The following is a 24115-nucleotide window of genomic DNA, read 5'->3' on the forward strand; positions in this document are numbered from 1 at the left end:
CAAAAAAAAGCCCTTCCAGCAATTTCACACATGAAGTGAAACAAGCTTTTGTTGCATTTGTGTTATCTCTGATCAGTGCTCGCACTGATGAGTGGAGGCTCATGGCACTGAACAAATGTAGTACAGCCAACTTGTTGGGAGTGCACAAAATATGTCTATAAATGTGGTTGCAAGTGAAGTAAAACGCACCGAGTTACATTTAGACTTTTAAAAAACTGACTTGATTTGCTGAGATTGTTCTCTGTGTCTTGGGGATAAAAAAAATTACATGTGAATAAAGCTTCACAAATGTTACAGCATGGGCTTTATTTTTTTAGTTTAACTTCAGTTAAAGCAGGAGATTTTTTTTTTTTGCAAAAGTATCTCTCCTGAGAGTAAAATCCTCCATGTGCTACAGGTGTCATTCATGCTGCTGCCATTCAGTGAGGCTCTCCTTCGAGCCCAAGTGACCATCAGGATGACAGACAGCCTTGATTGAGAGCATAGAAAAGCCAGATTCTGCATGAAATGTTTCACTGATTTTAAAGTGGGGGATACTCACTTCAGGCAAACTGCTTTATCTGCAGTCAGACCTGTCTGTATGGGGACAATTTCTCCGAGGCTGTCATCAATCTGTCATGTCTGGAACAATCTAATTTGCAATGCATGAGGGGTAAAGAGGGGTAAACTAAACAATGCATGTCAGAGAACAATAAAATAATAAATTTTGTTACTTCGGGATTATTTATTTAGTTATTTTCTTTGAGTTCTAAGTTTAAAGCTAATCTGTGCCACTGCAATATATATTACACCCACCTTAACACAGAGAGTCATATCTTTTAGCTGTTTACACTCAACACAACCATAAAATAAATATTCTAATTCTTCTGAGAATACTGCATCTCCCAGGTTCCAGTGTCAGTGTAATCCAGTGCATTTGCATTTGTTAAATTATATTCAAATCTCCAGAGTCAGTGTAGTGGCAGGTTACCAGAAAGCTTCTGTAATCCTGACAGCTGAAAACAGAAAAAAAAAAAAAAAACGACTCTGGCAAACAGTTCCCGGAGGGGATTGGGCCCAAAGAGAAGCAGCCAATCAAGCATGCAGTTAAAACCCAAAACACTTTCCTTTTACATATATTTATAGTCCCAAAGAAACTGAACATTAAATTCTCTAAAATGTAAACACTAAACATATATTTTCTTTTATTTCTTTAAATAGATTCTTTGCTAGTTTCTTGTTGTTTTATTATAAAGTCGCATGAAATATAATTGAAACACATAAAACAAGTGTTGCAGTTTACCTTCTGACATTACTACCACCTAAAGTAACCAATTATTATATCACAAACATAATAAAATAAAGGGCTAGTATTCTTTCACCCGCCCTCTTTCATCCCAGAGATTTGAACTAAAATCATCTTATGCTGAGAAGAGAAAGAGGTATAGCTGGTTTGGTCAAATAATATAAATGTAATATATAAATAATGTAATATTGTGAGATATCATGAGATGTGATAGCCCTGTCATCTTTAATTCTGAATGTGTTCAGGATCACTCTCAGCTAATACCACAACAAAAGTAGCTTGATTTCTTTAAAATCAACTGACTTATAGCCATTTCCTGATGGCTTAGCGGGTACACATCTGGTAAATACCAAGTATCCATCCTGTAACTACTTCACCTTTCCTTCATAATACAGCTTGGTCCTCGTAGGAACCTGGTACAAACCTAGTAAATATCTGGTAAGCACCAGGCTGTATTATGTATTAGTACCAAAAAAATAATCAAATTAAATGAAGAGTTTTGCAAATACAGACACAAAACTTTTACTTTGAAATGTCACCACATTTTTAAGAAATCCTCACTACTAAAACTCATCTATCAGAGCAGCAGCAACTATGAACATTTCTGAGTTGGAGGGCTTTTTATGTGAACAATAGAAGCATATTGTGCTGTTTGTTAAAACTAAGTCAAACGCAAGTAACAATTGTATTCCACCCATGTGGCAATAGTTTACTAAATCAATGCTGTAAACCAGGAAATGCTGAGTTTGTTTTTTTGGGTTTTCTCTCAATTTTGATGCCTGGTTAACCCTCCTGTGGCTTTTGGGTCAAATTGACCTGAAGTTACAAGGGCTTCATCACCTCTCTTTGTCTCTCTCTCTTTTAAGCTTCAGGAGGGTTAAAGCTGTGAACCACATCTTACTTTCCAAGCTGAAACTTTATTATAAAGAGCATCAATATCTAAAGCAACCCTGTGTGCCCCTCTTTTTCGCCGCCCCTCTCACCTGATTCTGTCTGGCACTCGGTGGGTCTGGTTACCATCGCTCTGGCAGTTGCCGGCGTACTGCGCCCGGCTGTTGGCCCCCTGGTCCCTCCGCAGTGCCATCGCCCCGTGAGTGAGCACTGAAACTCCCTTGGCGATGCGCCTGCAGAATCAGCAAGAGAACAATGTGATAATAGGGCATTTTAAAGGTCTTTTCTGACGCCGCCGAGTTTCAGAGGAATTTAGGAGTGGACAGGGCCTGAGTGGACCTGAGTCATAGCAGCCTGAATGGCTGGATATAAATCTGAAAAAAAAACAAGGTTTCAAACTGTTCATGAGGACACTGAATGGGACCATAACCTTTATGTACCTTTATAAATTAAAGCTGAACTTGTGAAATGTTCGAGGAGGACCATTTTGGTATTCTGAAAGAGAGTGACCCAAGAAATGTTTATCAAAGATAACGCTTTCTACCCAAAAAGAAAAAAAGGATGCACTAACAAACTCCAGACTGGACTTCTGTATAAAACATACATATTTGTAAAGGGTTTCATGCTTTGTGGATGGTTGAAAAATGTGTTGTAAATTTAAATCAAATGAACATTGACAACTGGTATTATCTGAGGAAGACTTTCAAAAGATTTGACTGAAAAACACAGTTTGTTTTTTAAAGACCAGCCACTAAACCTGCGTGAATGTCTTCACTGAACATTACCAGCAACTGATTAGCTGAGTAGCTGATGGATGTTTCAGTGATGGTGATTAAAGTAGCTGATGTTAATTTGCTAAATTAAGAACTGTCTGATACACCACTAAAGAGTCAGATTCTAAATTTATTCATGGCCCCAATAAATAAAAATAACTTGTCTGTTCTATAAAAATGTAATAATAGATCAGCAAATAATTTGCAGAAAGCTTTTATGTCGCGACAGACTGTTAAAAAACAGCATCAGCTCAATAAATAAATAGCAATTACCTCTAACATCTTATTTAGTGTGATGGTGTTAAATCAAACATTTAAGACCTATAGTTGATCATGATGTCATCCTACAGATGGAGTTTCAACAGCCAGGAAGGAAATGTGAATAAATAAATATAAAAAACATTCAGTTTAAAACAGGACAGAGTGACAAAGCATGGTGTGAAAAAAAAAGAGTTCAAAATGTAAAATAATAAAAAAAATTAAACAGAAAATGAATCCTGTCAGTTGCAGGAGAGAAAACATGGTGTCCACGTGTTACTTTTTATGTTGTAACGTGTGAATGGATCACTCAACAGGCCTCTCAGTGATGCAGCCAGCCTAAACCAGGCCAATAAAACAACCACACACAAAAAGACAACAAATTAAAACAATTATAAACAAAATCAGGACGTTACCAGAATATGAAAATGACCAGAAATAGAGACAGCACCAAAAAGATGCAGCATGAAAAAAGAGAAATTACACAGATTTGTACACAGCAATTGATGAGACAAAAAAACCTCAGACACACAAAAGATGGGACAGAAATGGCTGCAGAATGACCACAAATAGTTTGAGAATTACAACAAAAGAATAAAATTTATAATAATCTGAGGTAAATGAAAGAACAACGAAACCAGGAGGTCTGTAAAAGTAGGAAGGAAAACAGAGAAACTCAAAAAGAGGTAAACTGAGCTGAGAGGCCATGAATGTGCCTGGTGCACGCTCCGTTTGAATGATTCCTGATTGTACTGGAAGCTGAAGAACTTGATAGAATTAAAAGTCCTATCTTGCAGAAAAGGATATGTTGAATCAGCTAATAAAGTAATGATAATCCATTTCTATATAAGACATGAAAAAGCAACTCTGCAAGTGCAGTGTTGTTTTTTTAATATGTTCTCAAAACTACTGGCTCATATCAAAATCTTTTTTTTTTCCTGTGTGTGTGTGTGTGTGAAAAGTGCTCTCTCTTTCATCATCATCAGAAATCATAGAATACTGCAGCTGAAAAAAAAGAACACAGCTGAAGTGTGCATTTTTCTGGCTAAAATGTTTTTAAAAATATTCATTTATAAAACTTTACTGGACATTTATGGTGTATTCCTGTACCTCACAGCATTCAAAATCCAAACTCAAAATAAATAAATACACAAACAAACTTTCTCTGTTTTTAAACAGCTGAACAGATAAAAATATTAAGCTTGAATTGGTTAAGTTTAATTTACACTAGCCAAAAAAACTAACACCTGATTATTCTTGTATATAATTTCATTTATTGTTGATCAGCACATGTTTTTAGTTCTAAAACAATTATAGGATGTATTAGATCAGCATATACTGACCTGCTAGATGCATTTAAACTGTTAGAAGTATGTGATCATGTTGGAACTATTTTCATACTGATACACTATTATTAACATCAGATATAAGTTCAAAATTATTTTCAAAAAGTTCAATCTACATACAGTAGCTCTTATAAGTGTTGTGGTCCATCTGACTAAATTGATTTTCCTTTGAGCTGGTTTCTTTCTTCCTTCTGAAGGTAGGTACATTGTTTCCTTTGGGAATGAGGCGCAGAGTTTTATGAAATATTCAGAGGAACGTGTCTTTTCTTATTACTTCCCTTTAGGTCTGCTGCTTCTGTCTTGTGACATTTGGGTTTCTGAATGAACTGTGACATCCCTCACAGTTGTGACAAGCAAGCTGCTCACTTGAGCTTTTTGTCAAGCATGTGCACAAATTTTGCAGGCATTAAAATTAAATCGATCTAAGATGCTGCTTGTCAAACTGGAATATGTGTTCTTTGTCTTGATGGATTTTTCTTTTCATATTTAAAAAAACAAAGCTGCTTGTGGATGTACACAATATCATTTTTTTGGCAAAAACATCAAACCCATTATATGGAATTTTGCTGCAAAATTTCTTTTTTTTTTCTATTCTTTTGTGACTTATTAAATGTGTAAGACACATTTAATAAGTCCTATAGTGCTGAGCCTTTTGACTTCACTTAACCAGGCTGTACTCCTCCTCTCACCCAACACTCGCTGGAGATGGGCACCAGATCCCTGCCACCCGAAATAGGCTAAAGCTAGTATAGAAAATGGATGGATGGATGAATGGATGGATGAATGCATGGGTGAATGGTTACATGCACAAAGTGAATGTGGTTCCCAAAGTTGAGGTTGGGACCCCACTGCAGGCCATAAAACAATGATTGCTAAGAGCCCATTTTTTGCTATGATTGTTATAAAATAGCAAAAATGGTAATCATAATTTGATGAAATTATGTTAGTGGCTGTTTTGGCTGTCGCTGAATCTTTGTTATATTTGTACATTTCAACTAGTGAGAGTTGGGGTCTCAAACCTCTGGTACTAATTTTCTGTGGTCTAAATAGCAATTGACAAGATATATTCCATCTGAGTATATTTAAAACTTGAACACCTCATTTTTATTGTATGACTGTAATGAATTGTGTTCATTTTTCTTTTTCTTGATGGTATTACTGGTTGTTCGAAGTAGAATGCTGCACTTAGATTTATCTTGTTAAGTAAACTGAATAAAAATGTGTCATAGCAAGTTAAAAACCTGTAAGAAAACCCAGTTCTAGATTGTCTATTCGTACCTGCGAGGCTCGTCCCTCCAGCCCTGAGGCCTGATGGCAAACAAGGCCTTTGGAAGTCCCTCCAGGCCAAGCCCAGACAGGGCTGGACCTACAGCAAACCACATGTGACTCAGCCCAGCTTGACCCGCTGCCCAGGCCGCTCGGAAAATGAGCTCAGCTTCTTCCATGGAGCAGTACAGCAGACGCACCTGGAGAAATAAAATAAGATCAAAAGATTCACGAGGCGGAAGTGATGGGAGAGAAAGTGTCACGCAAAAGAAGAAAACCAAATAGAACAGATACACAAAATTAGTCAGAAAGTGATATTAAACTGTATTTTTTTGTCATTTGATTTCCTTTCATACTTGGTTTCACTTTTATAAATATTCATTTATGTATCAGTATATGCTGTGTGCTAATGTATTTGTGCCTCTTTTTTATTTAATTATTTATTTTTAATACAGCAAGCTGCACTTGAGGAATGACAAACCTTAGTGTGCTTGCAATTTAATTTTCCCTTGCATTTTTAAATGGAGGTAGGAGTAAGCAGTGTGCACATGTGAGTGTGTGTGGTGGATGATGAGGGCACTCGAGATGATTGCTCAGAGGAAGCTCTTGAGGAAAACATGTGTCACAGTAAGCCACAGTTTTGAAAGACAATTGATGAAGAGTGTAAAAACTCAAATCAGTAAAGATTGCAGTAAGACACAGCAGCAGTAATGCCAGCAGGCGTGTGGTGTTTAGCTCACACACTGTGATTCTGCTGCTGTTACTCGCGTCAGAGAAGATGGCCAGATGACGCCGATCCTCCTACTCGAACGACAGCGGATGGAATCAAGGTCAGCATGAGGTGTACGCAAACGCTTGGTCCCCATCTATCACGCACCCCAGACAGGCAGCATATTTTTAGACTCTTTAACATATGAAATCTTTATTTCTCAAATGTATACTTTGTCACTCTGTACGTATGATAAATATTTCTGTTCTGCTCCCCGGGAGAGGGAGTTCCCTGCTTCCTGCTACCCTTCACAGGGAGCTGTAATTTGTTAAAATCTCATGCAATCAATCACTTTGTTAGAACAGGTGTTTCATTTTTCAAATGATGGACGTCTCATTTTGGATTTCATTTAGATCCCTGTGGGTCTTCATATTTTATTCTGACAGAGCTTAACAGCATCTGCATTCCAACGTAAAAGAAGTTTTTTGTTTTTTTTTTCCAGAGGAGTGACCACACAAATATTCACACAAATAACTCTTTCTGTAATTTTGACCAAAGCTTTGATTTGTTTCTATCTTGTCATTTTTTTAAAACCTTGTGTCATTTTGTTTACATAAAAAATATTTTAACTGAGATAGATTCTTATCCTCATTTATTACTATACCAGTAGCCTGACAGACTGTTTTGACTGATTGGTCTTATTCATTATCTTAATTTATTTACTTCTTTTGTTTGTTTGTCTTGTTTTTGTTTTTGTTTTTTTGGTGTTTGTCTGCCTTAGCTGTTTGAATCTGTAGGATTTTATCACTAACACACTAACAGCCTAAAATGAACAGTAAATGTTTTACTTATTTCTATTTTTAAATATTTTCTACTTGTCAAACCTTTAAAAACGCTGCTGACCAGGAGTCTAAAAACAACAAAAATTAAGTGGTTCATTTGGAGCTGATTAGAAAAAGAAGCAAATGAAGAACAAATAATATCAGCTATCCCGTGAGGATCTAGAATAAGCAAAGAAAACCAGATAATAATGTTTATATGGGCTGTAGAAATTAACTGAACATAAATATGATACAGGAACTGGGATCATAGCTCAACAGGATGTGTAAGAAAAATCACAGTTTCAAAAATTAAGCTAGATGTAAAAAGTTTTAAAACAAAAAGAAGGACAACTAAGCAACAAATTACCAAACACTCCAAACCAGAGACAATAATAATAATAATTAGTTGGATGTTTCTTCAGATGTGTTTGATTTTATTTGGAAGTTTTTCTGCAGCTCAGTTGGGTCTAAATGAACACAAGGGATGTTCAGGAAATTAAATATTTAAAATGACTTCTGAGGATGCTCAGATTTGTAAGGAAAAAAAAGGAAGAATTAGCATTTCACAGGTAAGTCATGTTGCTGAACAGCTTGGTTTTTAAGCATTTGTCCATTTTGTAACGAGCCGTGATCGAGGCATAGAGGAAGAAAACCGGTTTGCTTACCAGTCACACTCCTGAAATACAAACCATAAACTGATGTCTGCAGTATGCTAATTGGCAACGCAAGGCTTTGAAGTGAAATAAATGGCCCATGCAGCATTAAAACCTCCTGAGTGTGATACAGATTATGCGGAAATGTATGTAACATTAATTTAGAGTAACTGAAATGCAGGGTTATCAAATGGTGAGACCTATTTATGTTTTATCAGAGGCAGAGGGAGTTTTTGAGGCAAAGAATGCTAATTCTAATGTGAGGAGTACATGGTAAATTGTTCATATTTCCATAGAAAATGTTAAAGTGTAGAGTAAAAAGCAGACATATAGGGAAAGCAGATGAAAATGAATTGGATTTAGGGCAAGCAGCAACCAAAAACATCAGCAAGAACCAGCTCTTTCTTTTTGAATTATTCACATGTGAACTAAGATAAATCAATAATTCCAGCATTGAGTGAGCATGGGTTCGTGTGTGAGGGAGTTCAATACTTGCTCAGTGCAGAGCTTCTTGGAATACATCAGTCCCATTCAGCACTAAAGCTGCACAATAACACAGCAGCAAAATTATCAAAGAATGGAGCATCATTAGAGGTTTTGTGCAGAAGTTGGCATGTAAGTTCACCAAACAAGACTGGAAAAAGAAAGAAAACTTCAACCTAGAAAATACATAAAAGTAATACAGCAGATATTCTGTAATGTCTCTTGGCAGAAAAACTGAAAACATTAGAAGCCAGAGGGGCTTAATTTGAAACCAAATTGAGTCTTTTTTTTAGGTGTTTGTTTTTTATTCTCTTTTGACTGACTCTTACTTTGCTGCCATTTCACTATTTACTTGATTGTTTTGCTATTTTTTTAATTTAGGTTCATGCTGCAAGCTACAAATCAATTAATTAAGGTTTAAAAACAAATTATTCACACTTTCAGGTTGAGGAAGATCATCATGAATATACACCAACAAACCTGAAGAGTTGTAACAAAAATCATGAAAAGCATGAAAACATTACATGAACTGTATTTTTGTTTTTGTTTGTTTGTTATTCCTCCAAATGACATGCATCTTTATTATTATTATTGTTAAAAATACCAAATTTAGATAGATGACGCTGACAGAAGGAGCTGGGAAACAGTACCTAAAGGGCAACATTTCAGAGCAAAAAAAAAAAAAAAAAAAGTGCTTGGAGAGAATCCAAAAAGTTGACCCATCCGTCACAGCCATTTTATTTAGTTGTTGGTGTAGAAATGGACAATTGAGCGGGGAACATTTTAAGAACAGTTCAGCAGCCGCAGCATTTATTTAGTCAGAAAACTGTCTGCTACGCCTATCAGTCATTGTCAGTGTTAGTCTTCAGCTGCCAATTATAATCATCCTGCCAGAAATAAAATTATTTTTAAAGGTATAGCATGCAACTTGATGTTTTTTTTATTTTACTTTATATTATCGAGTTCCTTTATTGTTTTTTGTTTGTTTGTTTTACCTTTTACAGACTTTAAATTAACAAAAACCATTTTTAGTGACAGTCAAAAGATTGGAACTAAAACTGAATATGAAGGACATTAGCAAAGAATAAAAGTATAAAATCTTTTCAGATGACCTTAGCTCATGTACAATGTCAGGTACAGGAAAGAAAGGTGAGAAATAAAAACAATCATGGGTTTGGTCATCTAAAAATGTTCACTTTGCTTTTTCCATCAGTCTTTTGCTCAGTCTCTGCTTTAATGTTTAACAGCTTTCGCAAACCCTTACTATTCTGTCATGTATAAATCAAAGTAACTAAAGTTGAAGGCTTCAGATATCAAAAGCATATTTTTATTTATTTTTATACTATAACCTAAAAGGGTAATATGACAAATGTGAAACGAGTTGTTAGCTAAGATATAAAATCCAAGAAATGTGTGTGTATTTATCATCATGCTGTCTGACAAAGATGAGTATTAAAACTCTAATGTTGGGTAATATTTATGAATATCTAATTGTGTTACAGATTTAAACATGTTTTAAAAAGAGCTGTGGTTATGTGTGTTTTGTTTTTTTTACAGATAAAAAAAAATCAAATACAAGTATATAACATAAACAAAGTGAGTGACAAATGTCAAATACTTATATACCAAAATTTGCAAATAAGAATTAAAAAATAAATGTTTGGAAGTTATTTCTATTTGACCACTTATTTAACTTACTGGTTTTCTGAATTTATTACCAAACATTTTTCTCCTTTTACAAGAAATAAATTTGTGTATGTTAGATAAACTGTATTGGTTTTTTTATCTTGTATTTACAGAAGAATTACATAATTCAAGTATATCAATCATAGAATGTTATCATATTACATCTAAAAAACTATGATTAAATGTTTGTTTTTTTTGTTGTTGTTTCAATAAAAGTCCACACAGCAAGTGAAGTCGTGCCCAAATATTTTGGCAAATAACTGAACCTGTTACAAAAACAAAAAAAAGGTTCACACCTGAATATTTTAATTGAACTTTAATGAAAACAGATGCATTCATGCAACCACCCAGTTTGTCAGTATTAGAGACTGGCTTACTCACAGTTGGTATTAATATATTTACTGTGAGTGTCAGTTTTTAAACTGCATGAAAATCATTTCTCAAAACATACACAAAATTTAAAATATCTTTAGATTGAAAGCCTGTGCTAAGGTTGCAACTGTAACAGCAAAACTACTGAAAGCAGAGGAAATATGTCGCTATGACACATTTAATTAACCTTTGAAAGAGAACAAGAGAAACTAAATTGTGTTTGTGTTGCAGCACATAGGTGGAAACAAGTAGGAAAAGTTAATTACATCTTTTATTCAAGAATAACCAACCGTTCCCTTTAACCTAACCCCTGAAATCTCAGAGACATGTAGAAGACGTCTGAAGGCACACCAGGTCAGCCGATGCTAACGCTGCAGTCATCATTCTGTTTTTGAGCAACAAAGTCCCTGTGAGGGTTTGGATACAATATATATCCAAGTTGTTGCTTAGGAATTCTTATAAATTCTCATTTATTAGACGTTTAATTCACTCACTTTTCAGTTAAAAACATATTAAATGAATAAAACTATGTGGTTGGACTTAAACCCCAGTTTTCATGATGTAAATTTGGTATACTGAAAAATAAATGTGTAAAATTACAGTCCTGTGCAAAGATTGTAGGCAGGTATATGATAATAATGTAAAAAAGAACAAGAATGTTTTTATAAACATACATTTCAATTATCTGTTTTTTATAAATTAAAATTGAAAAGTGAGAAAACAGAAAAAAAAAAAATTAAATATTTGATTTGAACACACTTTGTTTTCAAAAAGAGCCCAAATTCTTAAAAAGGTACATTTGCGTATTGCAGGAATTATATAGGACTATACTCAGGTGCGTGATTACCTAGTTTTACTAAACAGGTGCTGGTGATGATCGTTTTCATAAATAGAACGAATCACAGTCATTATCTGAAACGGAAACAACTGTGTGAGAGGCTTAAAAGCATCCGAGTGAGGAGCAGCTGAACTGCGACCGCAGTCAGGCTGTGGTCAAAAACCACAGCAAGACTCAGCAGAGCAGCAACAAGATATGATCCAGGAACAAACAAACAAACAAAACAACAAGATGGACTTTTCAAGCTTTCCCAATGAAGCACAGGGAAACTTGCAACAATGATGACTGTTGATGCTGTCATACTGCAACAGGTGAAAGATAAATAATGTTTTCTTCCCTTCAAAATCAGTGATATGGAGCAGAGTCATCAGTTCAGAACTGACAGAAACCTGAAGAATCCAGGTACAACCATCTACTGTCCAGAGAATTCTTCCCAGATATAGATTTAATAAAAGATTTGCTGCCAAAAGGCCAAACTTTCAACATCAAAACAAGGAAATGCAACTCAGCTATGCAGAAAAACATGGGAACAGGTGATCGTTAAAATGGCTGCAGGTGATCTGGACTGATGGGTCAACGTTAGAAATATTTGGCTGTCGAAGTATGCAGTTTGTTCACCAAAAGAGCTGGAGAGCAGCACAATAATGGGTGTTTGCAGACAACAGTAAAGCAAGAAAGTTTAGGCTAGATTTCTTTAAATGAACTTTGGTCAGAAGTGTCCTCAGCGCTGAGAACTACAAACATATACTGTGTTCTTTTATCAAACAACACCAAGAGGGTCATGTAGCCAAAACCACGCAGAATTATCCTCAACACAAAAATGTCCTTGAAATGATGGTCTGTCTGCACAGAGCTGTGACCTGAACACCACTGAGTGTGTCTGGGATCACATGAAAAGATAGAACAATTTAATCAAGGTTACTTCCACCGAATTGGAATAACCTTTTCCTTCAAAAGTTCCTTAAAAAAACTGTGTGCAGCTAGAGGAATCCATGCTGTTTTAAAGGTTGGAAATGATCAAACCAGGTATTGTTTTTATTTAGATTTTCCTCTTGCCATTCACTTTGTATTACTAACACTGATTAGAAAAACAAATAATAAGTTTATTTGTAAAAACACTTAGCTTGCAGCATTTTTAATCCACATCTGTTTTTAAAAATCACTTGCTCTATGTCCTTCTTAAGAGTGTGGAGCCTTAACCAAATTGTTCTTTTGTTTAATCTGAGCTACAAGCTGCAGAAGAAGTAAGTAAGTAAGCTTTATTTCTATAGCACTTTTCACAGACCAGGGTCACAAAGTGCTGCACAAAAGTAAGAAGTTGTGAGCTGATTCAGATAACTGGCAGGTGTTGCAGGAACAATAATTTCTGCAGCTGACTTGACCTCGGATGAATCATTCTACCCTTTAACTTGTGTACACAGCAGGAAACGGCAATGAATTTCAGAGTAATCAAAACTGACATTTGTGTTTCCAACCCCTCACCTGGGCTTCATTGTCTTTGAGCAGCCGTTTGGTCCGTGCCCCACCAGGGTCGTCTGTCACATTAAGAACCACAACACTCTTCTTCTCCCAGCCAATGAATGATCCATCTGTCATGCCCTCCACCATGGCCAGGAAGTCCTCATAACCATGGTGACGGGTGGTTACAACAGAGAATGCTGTCCAGTCATATTCTTCAAACACTTCGAAGATCACCTCAAGCTGGAGCATTGTGGAGCAGGTGAACTGGAGGTAGATTGAGCCGCTCTCCTGAGGAGAAATGAACAAATCTCATGAAGCCTTGTGCACATTTAGGCAATGGAAATGTACATTAACTCTAAATCTCTGGCATGCTTAATAAAATTCCATTAAACACAAATCTTACTCTGGTAATGGACACTGCAGCTTGTGTAAACTGCACATTTCTGAACTGCCTTGAATGTCATTCTGGGATACTGGACATGTGTGTAATTACTGAAAGTGTTCCTGTTACATAAGACTGAGCAGTTTCATACAGTAGACGTCTTAGCAACCTTTTCCTGTTCTCATTATTTCATCTCTCTCCTCTTTGCCTTGTGTCTAAATGTTCAAAGTTTTTTTTTTCCTAAGAAGAAAAAGAAAGCTCAGAGGAATGACGCAGTCTGTCAAAAACAGTCCTTGGCTTCTGAATAAAAGCTTTCAGTGTCAATAAAAGAAATGATGATCGCCTTCGTCTCTGCGGCTCCAGTCATAGTTAATCTGAGTAGATGAGCTGCTCACAGGGTGAAAGAAGAATTTATTTTCATTGGTTTTTCTGACATTGTATTTTTGTTAAGACAAGAACAAAGTATCAAGATGGCAAAATCCATATAGGTTGATGGTTGGAATGAATAAAAGGTAAACCTCGATGTTAAAACGTTTTTTTTTTATGGCAACATTTATATTTCCCTGTTTTATTTAGAATCTCTCAAGCTTGGATATTTTTAACATTAGATATCTTTCTTTGTCAGTATTAAACAAATAAATTGTCAAGACTTTACATATGTGTACATGCAAGTGATCAAAGTGAAAAAAATCAACCATATTTCCTCATATTTTCATGCCGTCAGGCTCACTATGGTTATTCTGCACTAAGTAGGTCAAATATCAAACTAGGAGCCTGCTTTCCAACGTAAGCCTGTCTACTTTCTTTAACCCAGCTGAGAAAGCGGTGCACAGGAAAAATGTTTTAACCAAGCATTAGTACTGAAGATTGAAACATAAATCGAGGTTTTGGTGCCTTTTGAAGATGTAACAAAAACAAAATAAACTCTTGGCAGTTTTGAGCATTCACCAGAAACAAGGAATGACTGACATCATGCTCCTGGCCTCAGTTTAACAAAAAAGTATTGCCACAAGGTTGATTGGTTCTAGATGTGTATCAAGAAAAAAGAAAAAAAAAAAAAGAAACATACATGACTCACCATCCCAACGGCAATCATTACTGATCTGCTGGTAAATGGCAATGCATTCATGATAAATTACCTAGCAGATAGCCAAACTGCCTTTTGAATGTCAAACTGAAATGATATTTTTCAGCTCCTCAGGAACAAAAAAATAAAAATAATAATAATTGTTACTTCTAAAAGAGAATGTATTATGCATTGTGCAACGACAAAGAGCAACTTTTTTTTTTTTGGTCTTTTGCATTCCTAAATTCTGTTTATATTTTCCATGATAAGTGTACCACTGAGGGGACAGATTCAGAAGTAAATATATTTTCTTTACATTTTTCTTCTTCTGTCTCTGGTTTGACCTGACCGTTTATTTTAGCTATCAAGAAATTATTACAAAAGATTAGGGCTGAATTTTAATCATATCGATATATCTGTCTGAAAGCAGAGCTCCTAGAAATTAAAATGAGAAATGCCTGAAGGATTCTGGCTAATTATTTCTATACAGTATGCAGTGTAAATAGTCCACATTTACAGTATATACTGTAGCACTTTTTTTAATCTCACCTGGGGACTGTAAAGTGCTTTACAGTGTTTCTCATTCACACACACAAACACAAACACAGTGGTTTATAATTTATATTTTCCACTTTCTATATATGACACTGGTATATTTTGACTCATATCTATGGCAGTGGGGGGTTCAGTGTCTTGGTGGGGAAGATGACCTCCCTACCACTGGGTCAAACTGCATCAAACACACGCAGAGGAACCACGCATTTCAACTACTTTACTTAAAGAAAAGCTGCTGTGTTCTTCTTCTAAATCACCAGAACTTGCATCGTCATTGTTTGTTGATGGAAAATACCAATGCACAACTAAATGTCTCACGTATGTTAAAGCTTTGAGGACTGTGACACAACATCTGGTTAACAAAGTGCAGAAAAAAACAATAACTTAGAAAGTTGTGCTTTGTGTACCAACAATGCAGAGTTACTCCACAACTTCAAAAACAGCAACTTTTAAGTCAGTTGCAAAGTCAAATTGTCAAATTTTAAGTCAAATTGCTGTTATTTTTCTAGTATTTCTTGCTTATTCCATATCCAACAACAAAGTTTTTTTTTTTTTTTAACCAACAGTATTTTACAAACTGCTGCAAGGAAGAAAAAAAAATGGGGGCATAGATCAAATGAATCCCCAAATTTACATTGAACTCAATCTTTCTTAAAAGTTTTTTACAAGGTAATTCCTTTTACACACACTCTGAAGTAGTAACACCCCAAAATTGAAACATGGTTTTGATTGGAGTTCAGTCGGCGCTGATTGCTGTTGGCCTCATCCCAACCCTTGTCACCAGAAACTCACTTCGGCTTCGCAGTACAAGAAAATAATTATTCTGGCTTGTCTAACAGCTGCCAAGAAATTGACTGCTGTGAGGTGGAAACACCCCAAAAAGCTCTCAATGAGTAACTCACATTTACTGGATGTCATTTATCTGCATTTGTCTTCTATCATGAGTTAGGGGTTAAAAAAACGACAGAGGTTTGGCGGAGCTCACACCTGAGAAATTAAACGAACTGATGTAGAAGATGCTGCACTTCGTCACCTTCTATTGCAGTCAGGCTGTTAGATTTTCTGAAATTTGGTTATTGTTTTTCTTTAATTTTCTTTTTTTTTTAAACATTTGCTTTTTTCTCCATTTCCTTGACCTAATTATTATTATTCCTCGGGAATTGTGGATCATTCTCTGTGCTTGTGTTTATAAAAACTGAATAAATAATCGTGAAACAAGAACCATTCTTTTGTTTAGTTGCTGACCCCTAGAAGACTCATTTTCTTTGATTTCCAACCTTTTGACTGAACTACAAGTAAAAGGTGAATTATCTGTTATGCTTTGTGAAAATCAAGCATCTGTATGTAATTTTGTGGAGCCCAAGCTTCATAAAAGTTGAGAAAATCTTTACAGATTTGACAGAAACAAGTCCAAAAGTAGTTCTTCCTCTTGTGCCACTTCAAAGCAACCTCACCCCTTCGGCAAACAAAGCTGCTTTAATAATGAATATTTTAGTTTGCTGTCAGTTCAGTGCCAGGCTGAGTATGTAACAAGAACTTTTAACAAAGCCAAGTCGTGTAAAATAACACAACCACATCCTGTTGTCAAGAAGATTTACTTAAAACAAACCAGACTACTTACTGGATGTTATTCACCTCAATAAAAAATAAATAAAAATCAATGTAACAGATTTGTATATTAGTGGGCTGACACCCATTACTTTATACTTTGTGAGTATCGCTGTAATTAACATGACATAGAAATAATTGAGCCTAATGAATTTGTAAATATCACTCTTGAAAGTAGTTTTATTTTGTCCAGAAAATAGAAGGGATGACCCCATAAACAATAATGTTTAAATTATAATAAATAATAAAATACCTTCATAACAGGTTCAATTCTCAGATGTTCATTCCCAGAATCACTGAACAGCAGCATCACTAACACAGTATGTCCTCATTTTCTCTCCTCAGCGTTTTTCATGCAATGAGCATAAAATTAGTAAAATAACTTGAGTTTTCTCTCCAAGGTGATTTTTCTCTTTTTCATTACTGCTTTCAGAAACCATCAGATTATTCTGCATTTGTAAAATCCTTAGTACAAGCAATTTCAGTCTGAAGAAAAGTTACAGATTTTTTTTTTGCTTACTCTAAATGTGTGCAGTGAGGAGAATGATATAGATAGTTCTGCTTCCATATCACTGGAGGCTTGAGGAATTTGTCAGCTCTAAAAGGTAAAATTTGATTTATGTTTTGGCAAAAAATGTGCCAACTGAGAATCCTAATGCAGCATTTCTGTTCTTTTCACATTTACATAAAGCTACAGAGCCGTAAAACGTCCCGCTGAGTCACTCGTAGAGACAAACCCAGAAAGAATGATCACCAAACTTTGAAGCACAATTTATAGTTTCAACTCTTTGATTCTACAGCTTTTTTTTTTTTGCTCTCCAATCAAAATGCTAATTCTAAAGGAAAAATGATATGTTTCATATTGTAGTATAAAAATACAGTATGTGTCTGGATATAATCTTATTCCAATTGAAACTATAAACTTTGATCTTTTTGTGCAGATTAGCTCATTAAGTCTTTGTTTTTATATTTTAAAATGTTTTTTGTTTGTTTTGTTTTTTGTGAAGTACTGAGGCTCTGTGGGATCTACTCTTTCATAGATATAAACCAGGCATCACCAAAACTGTTTTTCCGCTATGATGGATGACAGTTTGCCACATATTGTCGACAGCTACATGCGTTTAGCATACTTTTAGGAGAATGAACAGTTGGTTATCCTCACTTTGTCCTGGATGAACATCTGTGGCATCCTTGTCACTTTGTTCATCAGCTCTTTGGATCCTCGGTAGCTCTGGCTGGTATCTGTTGCTGGCACTCAGACTCTCATCCCTCGCCAGCCTTCACCACATCTTCACTCGAGTTAATTAAACCTCCAAAACTTACGGCTGCTGAGTCAGGTACAGTTGTCAGTAGCTTCAACCACGATGGGCTTTCTTAATGCCAGATTGCTAACAAATAGAATAAAACTTGTATTTTAAATTATTTCTACACTGACCATGCTTTGGATTTTATGTTTGTAAAGAAAACCTGGCAGCGTGTTAGTGAGTCAAGCTCTTTCTAAAAAAACAAAACAAACTTTGACCCACGGACAGCACTTGTTTTAACACAGAGAGGACAACTGAATATAGTAGAAGAGTAGCAGCTGTTTCCTTTAGACTATTGCTAAATATGTGAGCTATTTTGCTGATTTTAGTGAGAAATTACTTGCTTTTAACAGGAACCGCTCAAAGTAATAATCAAACAAGAAAGAACGTTTTCCCGCCAAAGTCTCAGGTAAACATAGATCACATGATTCACTGAGGTAAACTAACCCTAAACCTAATATAGGTACATGAGTTGCTACACTTAGTTTTTAGGGCTTAATTGAGCTAACTGAAGAAAACACACACAGAAAAAATAAATAAAAAAAACGCTAACCTTTTACCTGTGAGATTAATGTTTTTTTCATCAGTATATGGTCACGCTGTACAGATCATATCAACACCTGTTGGGGTTCTATCAGATTTTGTTCTTGTTAATTAGTTTCGTCAAGTTCAGCTGCTGACTGGGAATGTGAAATGAGAGGAGCTTATATTTTTTGTCTCATTTCATCATTCTTGTTAAAGCTCAGTATCTACCTGTGATGCCTTACATAAGGCCTCCATAATGTGGCTTTTTCAACATGTTGGTCTAGCTGGTTCTCATAATCATGCCTCAAGTAAGACGCATGTTTGGAACTGGCTCTGAACAGGAAACCTGGAACTGCTTTAGTGGCAAAGGAAGAAATGTAACCCTGATCTCCCCGGAGGTGGAAAGTAGTAACATACTCAAGTAAAAGTACAATCACTCTGTTGAAATTTTACTTAAGTACAAGTAAAGTTGTTTGTGTTAAAATCTACTCAAGCAGAAGTATAAAGTAAGTCATTAAAATTTTACTTTGAGTAAAAATCGCTTAGTTACAGGAAGGGATCTTTCCAGTACGTTGCACAAAGGAGAGGAGGATTTTTTTTTTCTCAAACAAGTCCTTAAATTAAATAAAAAGCCTCACAGTTTAATATCTATCCATTCATCCATTTGACTTTACCAGCTTCCTCTTTCTGGGTCGCAGGGAGCTGCTGCAGATTTCTTTCCATTCACATTTTTTTACTCAGTAACAAATGGGATTTCAAATATAACTGAGTAAAACTTGACATAAAAACACACTCAGGTAAATGTAAAAGTATAGATACTAATAATTACTAAGTCCACATAATTCCTACTCAATTACAGAAAGCCAGTTAATGTAATTCGCTACTTTCCAGCTCTGGATCTCCCATTAAAATTATCATTGCCCACCCTTCAGTAATATAAGTTATCTATAAATACATTTCAGCTCCTGGGAAAGGTAAAAGGAACTTGTTAATTTTTATTTAAGTAAATGCAGTAAATGTTTAACGTCTTGCTCCACTTCTTATGTTCACTCTTCATTTATTACGTCCCAGACTCTGTGTTCTGTTTCTAAGCTGCAGACAGTCGGTTCTGCCTTGGTTCAACTGAAAGAAACGGGGCTGGTGATGAAACGATAAGTAAGACGTTTTCACCTGTGGCTCTCGTCCCAGACTGGCTCCTCCTCCAACGGCAACAACGGGAACCCCCGTCTGAGCGGAGACAAACTCGAGCATCGGGGCCAGGGGGGCACGGTTTGGAGGTGGTGGTCGCTCCTCCTCAAACACCAAACCCTGAGCAAAATAAAAATTACACAAGAAAACATCACATCAGACAAATATCATTACATCAACTTCACTGAGATACAATCTTATGGACTTCTTTTACTAATCAAAGCTGCAGCTTCTTTTTTGATTGTCTTCATATAAGATTGAATATCTTCAGAACTGAAACAACTGAATCTCTCTGAATAGTTGAAAAGATTTAATGAAGTAATAAAACAACTGCTGGAGGTTTTTATAGATAAAACTGTTCCTCTGCTTGGCGATCAATGCTCACAGAGATAAGAGTATCTGGAATGGACTGGCAACCTGTCAGGACAGTAATGCATGTTGTATCTGCCTGGCTTAAGCTGTTTCACTCAGTAAGAGATAAGTTTTTGACTTATTGGTCACCACAGCTCTTGGAAGGATTACTAACACATACAGTAGTTGCACACTGCACCTCAACTGCAAAAAAAAAGTCAATTTTTTGTAAGTGCTGTATTTTTGTGATTAACTCTCATTGACCTGGTGTCAGCATGTTAAAAACAGGAGGATAAATGCACCCGATCTGGTAACTACCATTTCATTATGTTATGAGGTGGAGCAATAAAAATCGAGCCATCCTTGATGACCTATTGCTTGTTTCCTTGTACTGATTCGGTGAAACAAATTGAAGCTGACAGCTCAATTCTCCCAGGGAAGCATTTGATATGCAAATAGGTTACGGACAGAACATGGAAATCTGAAAGCTTTACTTAAGGGATCCAATATAACCATGATCAAAGATGTTCAAAAAGACACTTACACTGTTATACAATAAAAAATAATTATAACACGGGCTGCATAGACACTTGGAAAGTATATGTTGTTTTTTTTACATAAATAAAAGAATCAACACACAGTGTGCAACATATCTAATATAACCAGCTCTGAAGTTGCAAACTCCCAAGTGTCAAACCAGGCATGAATGTGTGAATGGCTGAACAAACTGCAAAATGAACAAGAATGAATAAACGACATTTTATCTGAGCACAACTGAAACATGGTGCTACATTCTTAATTTTTTGCCTTTGGAAACTTTGATTCTTGCAGTGACAATCTGACACTGACGCTCAGGCCACATGATGACATGCCAGATGTGAACATCAAAATTACTTGTTTTTATTCAAGCTTTAGGCAAGCGGAGGGGGTTCCTCTGTTTTAACTGACTGGAATGGTGTTGGAGGCATTTCACCTCCTGCAGGGTCATTAGCATGTTCAAAGTTATTTATGTCATTATGTGAGATGTTGGGGTTGCCTTATTCAAGGTTTGAAAGCACGTGGAGAAGGGATGTTAAGGTAGTATTTCACTGGGGTACAACTAGTTGGTGAGCTGCATTGATAAGGGAGTCTCCTCAGTGTCTTCGGAATATCTTGCGATTTTTGCAAGGTTCTCAGTTTCCATGCATGAGTTGCAGAGGTGCACAATCCTATTGGTTGAGTTTTGAACATGTTAAAATAACATTATGTGACAATTTTTCTCTCGAAATAGTCACAAAGTTGTTGTGGGCATCTCCAACCCATCAGATTTGTTTTGTCTGTGTCTCTAACTTGTTTTAAGAGCTCTTGGCCTGTATTTTGACACCTGCACGGAAGCTCAGCTTTAACAAAATACATTCAAGGCAAATGTCCCGACCTAAAACTCATGTCCCAACAATTGCAACTCTGTGAAATTCACCTAGGAGTCCCTAAATGTTGTGATACCATTATGGCTTAGTCTCCTTTTTGTTGCTGCTGCACACAGCATTGCAGACACACAAAGGAGGTGTTTTAGACTAAAACTGAAAGTGTTTTCAGAGTAGAAGGTGAGCAATTAGATTTTAGTGGTGAAGTTAAACATATTTGTAGATAAACACAGTATACTTACTTCAAATACTTCTGAGATGTGGATCAGATATAACTGTGTGCAAAAGCACAAACTGCTCTTATCTGCCTCCTGCAGTTTTCTTAATTAGGCAGAGATCAGTAGCAATACAATCCTCCTATTTTAAAACCAGTTCATACTTCCTGATGTCAGGCAGAAAGAGATATGCAAAAATTTACAAATACTGAACTACATACGGTAGCGTACTTTAACATTTGCTTGTTAAATAGAAGCTTTTTGACCTCTCTGGACAACCAGCCAAAAAGAGAGCATCTTGTTTACTAGGCACCAGTAAACTGCTCATTTGTACTAATCAGTTACTAGAATCACATTGATTTTCAAATTACCTTCTTATGATACTGCACACTAAAGTAGAACATGAATGCTGGTAAAGCCTATTCGGTATTTTTTTTTTCCACTGTTATTTTAATTTTTATTAGTGATTTTGCTGCAAAGGGTCTACAATATTTAATGTGTTCAATGTGAGTTTGTGATTGCATGTTCTCAAAGTAATGTAGGGTCATGGATGGGCGAGGTTTGTGCTTTTGTTTCTACCTGCAGAGGTGTAGTGGCCAGCAGCTCACACAGCTGCAGCAGCAAAGTGCCTGGACTGCTCTCGTTCACTGCCAGGTAGATGACGTTAGCTTGACCCGATGGTGTCATCACCGTCTCCGCCACGAGTGCTGCCAGTGACAGGTATGAAGAAGAGGAGGACAACGAGGCCATGCCAGCCACCCCTGCCAGGGAGGCTGTATCTGTCACACCCTTTCCTCCCCCAGGACCGTTTCCCAGACCAGGCCCAAGACCCTGCTCGCCGACCCCCGCACCTCCCACCGCCGCCGTCTCCGGGAGCAGGGAGGAGCCAGAGTGGACTACGGCTATGTTGATGCCACCCGAGTCCCTCTCTCTCTCCCGGGGCCGGAGTAGCAGGGGGGGCGAGGGGCGTGCGGGCCCCGTGCAGGCCAGGACAGCCAATAGCAGTGAGAGGGTGGACCTTGGGGCCACCATGGGGCAAAGAAAAGGCCAGTGGTGGTTGTCTGATGGGTTCCGCCACGTGAAGCCAGGTAGGCGTTTGATTCTGGCGTAAAGGGTGACGCCTCTTGAGGAGGAGGGAAGGTGGCGGGGGGCTGACAGCTTATGGTGCTTCACCTAATGTGGAGAGGAGACCCTACAGAAAAATAAAAAATAAAAACAAAGCATAGAGAAGCGGATGAATAAAAAAATAAAAAAATGTCCCCACTTGTCATACATCTTCTTTAACCACAAAATGAGTTTCTAATAGTTGCCTGTAGAAATATATGCATCCCAGTGGTACCTCTGGTGAGGAAATTGATTTATGTGGGCATTATGAAGTGCTTATCCTTTTTGTAAACAATAAGTGACAAAGGCTACACCCACTCAGCCTTGTTTTCTTTTTTATTGCACCTGCTTTGACACAGTTTAAATCTGGAAACAAGAAATATTTCAGCCAGGAAGAAGCTGCACATTTTTACACCATTCACTTTCATTTCAGCAAATGTCTGCTGGCATTTCTGATTAGAAGCCCAATTAAAATTTATTAGATACAGATTTGTCAGAGTGTTTAAATTTTATCAATTAAGCGGTCTCTTAATTAAAAAATAAGAGCTTGTGCATTAATTCTTTATAACAGTCTGACGTACGATGAGCAGCTTTTATGCTCACATTTATGCAGTTAAACTCCAGGGAAGAAACCGTCAAACAAGATATATCAGCCAACGTACAGTATGCATGTTTTAGTTTTAAAAACAATACATTCAAATAAAGGAATATTATTTGTTGTGTTTCTGATCGGCAGCCTAATCTGTTAAGTATACTTTGCCTAAATTAAAATTGAATATCTCAAAAGTGAAATTTAGGAAAAATAAAAAAACAAATAAAATCAGCAGAAATAAAACAAGGTGCAGTATGCAGGTCTGGCTGTTTTCTCAGAAAAAGAAAAGTCACAAGACTGTTTTTTTTACTTTCCAACTCATTTTTTCCCAACAATTCTGCAACATGCAAGTGATTCAGTTAAAAAAAGAAAAAAAAAACATGTTTGTAAGCAAGAGAAAAACAATGTGATAAAGTCAGATCTGCATCTAATATTAGAGTTTATAAAACAGAAGAGAAAAGGATTAAAATGACATGTATACAAAAGGCAACACAAATAATAAAAAAGACAAACACTACATCAAAATGTGCACAATGAATCTCCAATGAGTGTAACACACCAAAGCCAACAATAATTAACAAATACATGTAAAAACAGTTTTGAAGTATAATCTAAAGCCCCTATTTTCTGTTTTAGGCTAGAACCTGAGTTGAAATTGAGTCCCCATATTATATGAGCTCCACAGCATTCAAATTTATTTAATCTACTGTAAATGACTGCAGAAAATGGTATAAAATGTGATATTTCTCACTACAGACAATCTTGATTTAAGCTTCTTGTTGCCTGTGATCGAGAAGGCTGATTTGGCAGCACACTAGAAAGGATTTTCAGCTGCAGATAGAGGCATGTTTTCCTTTTTTTTAAAAATGAATCAATAAAAACAGGAGTCATAATCAAATGGATTACATACATATGAATCTAAATAATGCCACAAACAAAGCAAATATGCCATTTCCATTGCAAGGACATCACATAATGAA

The 24115-nt window shown here is 36.3% G+C and overlaps 1 protein-coding gene across 2 annotated transcripts in view; it reads right to left on the reverse strand.

The window, feature by feature from the left end:
• grin2da (glutamate receptor, ionotropic, N-methyl D-aspartate 2D, a) overlaps positions 1–24115 on the reverse strand; it is a 165964-nt gene that overhangs the window by 77069 nt on the left and 64780 nt on the right. Inside the window, exons 2-6 of one of the 2 annotated variants that reach the window (XM_017427682.3) lie at positions 22019–22631; positions 19453–19590; positions 12864–13130; positions 5832–6019; positions 2269–2409 (exon numbers count right to left, since the gene is read on the reverse strand). In XM_017427682.3, coding sequence (XP_017283171.1) covers positions 2269–2409; positions 5832–6019; positions 12864–13130; positions 19453–19590; positions 22019–22471 — 1187 coding nt within the window. In that variant the 5' untranslated portion in view covers positions 22472–22631. Of the gene's footprint in view, positions 1–2268; positions 2410–5831; positions 6020–12863; positions 13131–19452; positions 19591–22018; positions 24102–24115 lie in introns of those variants that run through there. The other variant, XM_037975848.1, reaches the window with a different exon arrangement.

Source organism: Kryptolebias marmoratus, linkage group LG5, assembly GCF_001649575.2.
Source record: "Kryptolebias marmoratus isolate JLee-2015 linkage group LG5, ASM164957v2, whole genome shotgun sequence".
Lineage (NCBI taxonomy): Eukaryota > Metazoa > Chordata > Actinopteri > Cyprinodontiformes > Rivulidae > Kryptolebias > Kryptolebias marmoratus.